The following is a 7,504-nucleotide window of genomic DNA, read 5'->3' as shown; positions in this document are numbered from 1 at the left end:
GCAAAAATAAATGAAAAACAGGGAACGCCGCTTTTTGACTGAAAAACATCCTTTTATTCATGATGCAGAAATGCAAATTTAAACATGAGGTGGCCCTTACAATGGACCATTGCGTGTCGGGCAACACGTATGGCTTTCATGCAAATAAACTGAAAACAAGAAATAATACTCTTCCAGACGAGTAACAGTGTTGATCTTTTAGGCCTTCCAGCTCCCTGGCACGCACGATTTTATCCACTGATCAATTCCCCAGTCACTGTTAGTTTCTTTACCCACTGCCCGGGTGTAATTTGAATCTTCAGTAATTGCATTCCCCATCACCTGACCATGCGCCGGTATGGGATTAGCATTAACATCTGTCAATAGTGAAAAATGGAGGGCCTTGGACTCCAGCAGGTCTTGAACAGTATGCTTAAAGGCTCTACAACCCTCAATGTCATGCCCCTGCGTACCAGAATGAAATTCACACCTGGCGTTCTCATTATAGTTTGGTGGCCACTGATCTGCTCTCAATGGAGCTAACGTCCTTGGCTGAACCATCCCCAGATCCATCAACTTTTTAAACAGAGCAGCATATGGCATGGGTGGCTTGTCAAAATGACGATCAACCCCTTTTCCTTTCACCTGATTCCCAGCTCCCTGTCTCTTCTGTGGAGTTGGCTGAGGTTGCTGCCGGATTGACTGATTACCAGCAGGGATGGTTACTGCAGCAGTGTGCTGGTAGTAACGACCTCTACCGTGTCCTCTCTGGGCGTACACAACACTCGAGTCACCCTCATCCTTGCACTGGTCATTACCAAAGGATTTCTTCGGTCCAGACAACGAAGTGTTTCCTTGCATGTTCCCCATCTTCAGCCAGTCTTCAATCCTCCTCACCTTTTCGGCAATTACCTTTTGCTCCAAGGCGAACTCTTGCATGACACTGATCAGTTCTCCCATCCTCTTTTTCAGCTCGAGAATGTCAGCGTTGGACGAATTCATCATTCCTGTGTCAATCAAAACAGGTTAGAAACTGACACCTGCAAAACAGAAAACAAGTTATTATGCATGAATGCAATGTCTATCCATATGAAGAACACTTTGTCTCTCGATCCTGGCTTCATTGAGACATATAACAATCGGCGGCAAACTTCTTATATTCAGCATTCAATCTCATCGTGCAGATCGGAGATATGTGATTTGGCATGAATACCCCCAACCATGTGTGTGCTTGTGTGAGTGCATACGGTAAAGCAAATAAAGCTTGAAGATCAATCACTGACTGAAAATCACCATCCATAACCAAAAGAGTGCACTATCAGTGCCATAGTCATACATCAACTCAGATAAAGTCAAATACAATCCTCCAGAATCAGGAAAAGAAATACAAACAAGTGAATTCCGTCAACAAGCCTGACGGTAATCCAACACAAATGAAAGATCTAGCTAGATGAGGGTCCCGCAGGTGGCCCTATCTCATCTTCCATCCTCGCGAACTCTGCGGCGAACCTGAGCTCGGTGTTCTCCTGCTGTAGTCTTCCAACTTCCTTCTGATGAATCTTCATCTGCCTGAAGTAATGGTCTCTCTCAGCTAGGTAATGATCTCTCTCAGCCCTGATCTTTGCCTTCTCCGCTTCCCACTCTGCAGCAAGAACTCTGGCTCTCTCATCTCTCTGTTCCTTGACAAGGATTTGCCTCCTCTTCTCATCCTCAATCACCTTCGATGCTCTGAACAGCTTCTCCTTGGTGATGTCATGCTCCTTGTTAGATGATGCTAAGGCCTGGCTGATCTTCCCATAGTAGGTTGTATCCATCTCGAAGCGTTTGGCCTCCAAGGCATGCCGCTTGTCCTGATCTTCCATCTTTACTTTCATCTCTTGGTTGGATGTCTGAATCCGAGCAACAGTCATCTCTAACTCCGCTTTCTCCGCAAGTAACTGATCTCTAGCCCTCTTCATCTCAAGGAATTCTTCCATGCTGACAGAAGAACTTGGACCCTCGATCCTAGGACACACAGAGTCACCTCCAGGAAACGGTAGAAATGTAGACTCAATCCTCTTCCGCAACCAATCCTCAAATAGTGGAAAATACCGGCAGTTGACTTTGCCATAAGGAACCTTACCCCTCCTCTGGATATCTCGCCATTCGTCCAATACCTGCCTCAACTTGGTCTGGTTACCATCAATCGGGAAATAGAAGGACTCCTGAATCTCTCGCCCGAGAGGAGGACCCTCTATAGCAAACCCCATCTGTCTCCGGAGAAGCATCGGGTTGTAATTAATGCAACCCTGAACTCCCACCAAAGGCACATTAGGTAAACTCCCACAACTACATATGAAGTCCTGACCAGCTAAACCATTATGAGTCCAAGCAATGTCATCAGCCCGCAGACCCATCAATCGGAAGGACCACTTGACACTAGGGTCAATCTGAACAAAAGCACCTCGGGAAGGCAAATACCCCATGAACCATCTAAAGAGCAACTGAGAGCAGCATCTGACCAGACCCCCACGCCTCTTCTCATTCCTGTTATGCACTGAATAGTAGACATCTCCAATCAGGGTAGGAATAAGGTTTCTCTGCATAAACAATCTGATAGCATTATGGTCCACAAAATTCTTCTGGTTAGGAAACAACACAATCCCATAAATGCTCACAGCAATCAGAGCACAGACCGTCTTCCAGTTACCCACAGCAGCATGTTCCTTGGCATTGGCCTCCAAGAAACTCAAATGAAACCCGGGTAGCTTTCCTTTTTCCTTCAAACCTTCCTTGACCATTTCCGGACTCAAATAAAGAGCACGTGAAATTCCAAGGACATCTGGCTCTGCTCTGGTGACATGAAAAGGAATCTGATCACGGATCTGAATACCCAGGATGCTGACATAATCCTCCATCAGAGGTCCCAACAGATAGTCTGGAAAAACGAAACACCTCAACCCAGGGTCATAGAACTGAAGAAGAGTGTGGATGGCGCTCCTGTCGCAGTCAGTGAGTCTGAAAACCATCTTCAGAATACCGCCGTACGACTCTCTAAACATTCCCACATGGTCAGGAGTAATCAATGCTATCATATCCTTGAGCACACCAATCTCTGGATCAAAGAAACTGTAAGCAATGTTGTTCTTCAAACCGGTCCTCATATTGGAGCAGAAAATCTCTCAACCAGAATCTCGATCAAAAGTGTCCCTGCATATGGGTAAACATGGGTTAGATGCAATTAATGCAAAATGTAATGATGCTGATGAATGAGTGCAATGCGTTGCCATCCTCCAAGCCATCTGATCATTTGCACTAAATCTGGGCTCTGAACTGATCATAACCATCTGAGGAATGTACAATCCCAATTCTGACCCACGGGTTCCGAAATAAACGGAAGACAGATACATCATCATCACCATCATCACCAAACCATATCCGAGTAGACACATCACCCCTATCTGAATCGGCCCGGGGAACCCGAAATAAACGGATCCCCACTGATAAAATATCTCGGCCCGGGGAATCCGAAATAAACGGATCCCCACTGATAAGTCACGGGCAGCACTCCGGCGTCACGGCAATAAATGACCATAAATCCGACTTATAATTATGTCTCTGAATCACAGATCAAAAGTCACCATCTGGAGGCTATCTGAACAAACATCTGACAGAACAACCCTCCCCTCACAGGTAAGTTCTAATCAAGTCATCCTAAGGCGGATAATGGTCTCGACAATCGGGCGGAGATACTCAATGGGTTTGCCCTTTCGGGTGTGCCATTGTAGCTCCCTTAAAATCGTCTAAACCAAAGATCCGGGAATGATCGGTCACCAGAGTCAACAACTCAAATGGAGTGACTCAAACAAAGCGGAATATCCACAGAGATGAGCACTATCAAGTGAGCCTCGTCCGGCTTGTGGCACATCACGCCGCCAGGCACATGTTGACTTAACATGAAAGAGGCAACGTGAGACCACACTAGTCCTAGGTGTATACTCGGGCCTGGGTTTTAGCCCCACTCAGAACACCCACCCCAAACAACAGAACCACCTGCAGAGGGCGGCAACAACATGATAGTATGATGCATGCAGACATTAATGCAAATATAGATACACACTGGTTAGAATAATAAACGCAATAATCAACACATACAAGCAACCTAAACCAATCCTAGAACGCTAGGAAGGACTCGCTTAGGGACGATGGACCAGCATAGGTCTACATCTAAAGTCCCCAGCAGAGTCGCCAGCTGTCGCATCCTGCGAAAAATCAACCGGCGAGCTAAAAATAAAAACACACAGAGCCGCCACTGAACGTTATTTATCCCAAGATAGGGAAAGGAAACGCTCAGAGAAACCTGGAAAGACATGGTCTCGCGACCAGAGAGAAAAGGTTCGGGAGTCGGTTACGCGAGGGGAAGGTATTAGCACCCCTCACGTCCTAGGTACTCCAAAGGTTCGGGAGTCGGTTACGCGAGGGGAAGGTATTAGCACCCCTCACGTCCTAGGTACTCCTAGGGATCCACGTCCTAGAATAAAGAAAAGGTTGCTAAACATCACACACACACACAAGGGAACGCAGGTGGGGTTAGGAGAGACGGGCTCGATAAGGTATCGCACCTTATGCCTACATATCTTGTCTGAACAAGAATCAGAGCCACTGTAGTTCGGCTTACGCACGCCAAACAACACAACACATACAAACAAGCAAGGGTGGCAAACATGGAGCCCGACAACCACTGGATGGAATTATGTCGGCATCCGAACCAAAACACACTCAAAAGGGCAAACGTGGAGCCCGACAGCCAATCCTGGGCTTACGTCGGCATCCGAGCCAAAACACGCACAAAACGGCAAACGTGGAGCCCGACTGCCAATCACTGGGCTTACGTCGGCATCCGAGCCAAACACACAGTCAGATAACAAGTAAACACACGCAAGAAAGAAAAAGGTTGCCCGGAGTGGTCTCGCACGACCACCTGCCTACATACCTCGTCTGGAACGAGGATCAGGGCGATGTAGTTCCCCTGAAAGGGACTGAATTGCTAACCAAAAACCGGGGAGAGACACACGACTAGGGAGCTGAGACTCGAGCCTAATGTTGTCATGCATCGTTAACCCTAAGTTCGGTTTTCTATCCTACTTGCATAAGCAAACTATCCTAACCAGGAAAGAAGCAATCACACAAGCATACAATATACAAGCATATATCAGATGAGAACAGGCATCTCAAACAACACAAGCATGTCAATCAAATATCCACATAACACCCACTATAGCCAAACAAGGGGCTCAATCAATCGGGTTTGACTGCCTAAGCAATCGTCTGTACAGGCTGTGTTTGCTCTTAACCTTGCCATTACGAGGCTAAGGTGAAGCAGATGATAGGATGAAGTGAGGATCAGACCTCACAGCTCTTATCCCTAACCAGGGAGAGCTGACAAATGAGCATGGGTCCAGAATAGGGGAACCCTTCTATACTCGATGACTCTGACACAATGTGCACTGCACAAGATCTTGGGCTTTTGATCTCAATGCTACAACCATGTAATGGGAGCAAGGAGAAGACTCACTGAATAGTGGGGGACAGGTTGCTTGTCCCTACCTTCCACCAATTGCCTTACTTGAAGGACTTTTCCTGCTTGGGCTTAAAAATAAACATACACAAGCATTGCCTCTTAAGGAGGACTTCAGACATTTATTGCCCGGCCCGGTAACAGCCGGGTCTCCAGACTACATGAAGTCAAGAAGACCTACCTCAATGCAAGTTGCTTAAGCAACGCAAAGCAAAAGTTCGCAAGGAATTGAGCAACTAAAGGTACCTTTTCTTGATGACGGCAATGGAGTTCGCGGTTGAGCTTCAATTTCGCATGAAACAGATATGGCAAATCGCTGTAGAAGGTGCGTGGAGTTGTTCTTGAAGCTCCAAAATCTCTTAATCCTACCAATTCTTGGACTGTTATGGAAGTTGCGGATTGATTCCACCGATGCGATTCGCGAGCGGTTCTTGAACTTTTTCTGCAAACAGAAGCTTCACAATGCCTAATAATGATGAATATACAAGGAATTATTACAAAGATTCATGGAAATTCTTCCATTGATGCAGAATGTTATTGAAATTTTTTTGCAAAAAATGGGAGAATGAGAGAATGTTTTCTGTTATGCAGTGAAATGTGAATATGCAGAAGTTTTTGGAATTGTGATTAGCGTCCTCAATTCTGTTAGGAATTAACTTTATATATGCAGCTCCTAATCTCACTTTAATCACAATTTAGCTAAAATATGGATTATTGAAGGAAAGAGCTTATGTGCATTTTTTTGGACTTTTTCTCTTTTGATCTATGAAGCAAGTTCAGCAGAATTTTATCACTTGAAACAAGTCCAAAATATCATTTGGGAGCTGTTGGTGTAAGCTTTATTTTCAAATTCATCATATTTTCCAATTTCACCATGTGATGGCTTATGTGTCCATTTTTTCCAATTCATTTTCAAACCCAATTCTCAAACCATAAGGCCTAGGCATGTTGTGAATATTCCAACAAATTTCAAATGCCATTTGTGAGGTGTTGCAAAAATCCCCTCTCAAAAATTCCAATTATTTCACAAGTTGGACGATTTTGCCCCTGGTTCAAATAACAGTCCAGTTGAAAAGTGACTTTTTGCATTGGCCATTTTTGGAAAAATCCAATGATGCACCCTTGAAGTACATGTCAAATGGAGTTTGTGCATATAAAGAACTTGCAATTTGGACAAACCATGTGGAAGTTATGGCCTCCTGATTACGGGTTTTTTTGAAATTCACTGAGCCATATTTTGCAAACCGTACATTGGATTTTCAAGTTCTTGGACTTTTTGGAAAGGTGAGAACAAGATCTACATCTGTCATGTTGAACAATTTTTCATTTGAAGCTTCCTTGGACTTCTGTTTTTGAGGTCAAAAACTTTCCATTTTTGGAAACTTCAGTTACAAGTCACTTGCTATTTTTGGCAGTTTTTGTCCTGACTTGATTTTCTTCATTCTTAAGCTTTGAGATGTCATACAACACTTGTTCCAACATGAATGAAGTGTGTCTAACTCATTTCCACCTCCAAATCCACCTGATCATGTACAGTTGACCACGGTTGACTTTTCATCTGACAGATGAATCTGGCAATGCATTGATCAAATTAAGCCCCAATCTCCAACTGAAATAGCTCAAGGGTGCAACCCTAGCCTCAATAATCACCATTTAATCACAAAATGAACCTCAAAACCATCATAGACCCCATCTCTTGATCCAGCCCTGATTGGCCCAATGCAACTGATTAGGGTTGACCAGTGGTCAAAACCCTAATCTCAAGGAATCTTCTTCAATCTCCTGATGACATCCAACCATGATGATGATGATGTATCACTTCAATCAAGATGAAGATCAATACCCTTGAGAATCATAAAACCCTAATTCACAGCCCAATCCTCAGATGGCCCATGATCAATCAGTAAAACCCTGGCTTGCACCTTCTGACTTCCTATCTCCTGATCAAGACTTGGGAAGATAGCTTGC

General features: G+C 44.7%; 1 protein-coding gene across 1 annotated transcript; it reads right to left on the bottom strand.

Moving 5' to 3' along the window:
- Positions 1-1,258: 1,258 nt before the first annotated feature.
- Positions 1,259-6,334, bottom strand: LOC127127024 (uncharacterized). The gene is made up of 2 exons (XM_051056106.1): positions 5,718-6,334; positions 1,259-3,168 (listed from the first exon to the last, which is right to left on the bottom strand). Exon 2 carries the CDS (start codon positions 3,120-3,122, stop codon positions 1,422-1,424), a length of 1,701 nt encoding a protein of 566 aa, XP_050912063.1. The 5' UTR covers positions 3,123-3,168; positions 5,718-6,334; the 3' UTR covers positions 1,259-1,421.
- Positions 6,335-7,504: the final 1,170 nt, after the last annotated feature.

Source organism: Lathyrus oleraceus, chromosome 3 (genome assembly GCF_024323335.1).
Source record: "Lathyrus oleraceus cultivar Zhongwan6 chromosome 3, CAAS_Psat_ZW6_1.0, whole genome shotgun sequence".
In the NCBI taxonomy this organism is placed as follows: Eukaryota; Viridiplantae; Streptophyta; class Magnoliopsida; order Fabales; family Fabaceae; genus Lathyrus; species Lathyrus oleraceus.
This window is presented reverse-complemented; position numbering and strand designations above follow the sequence as displayed.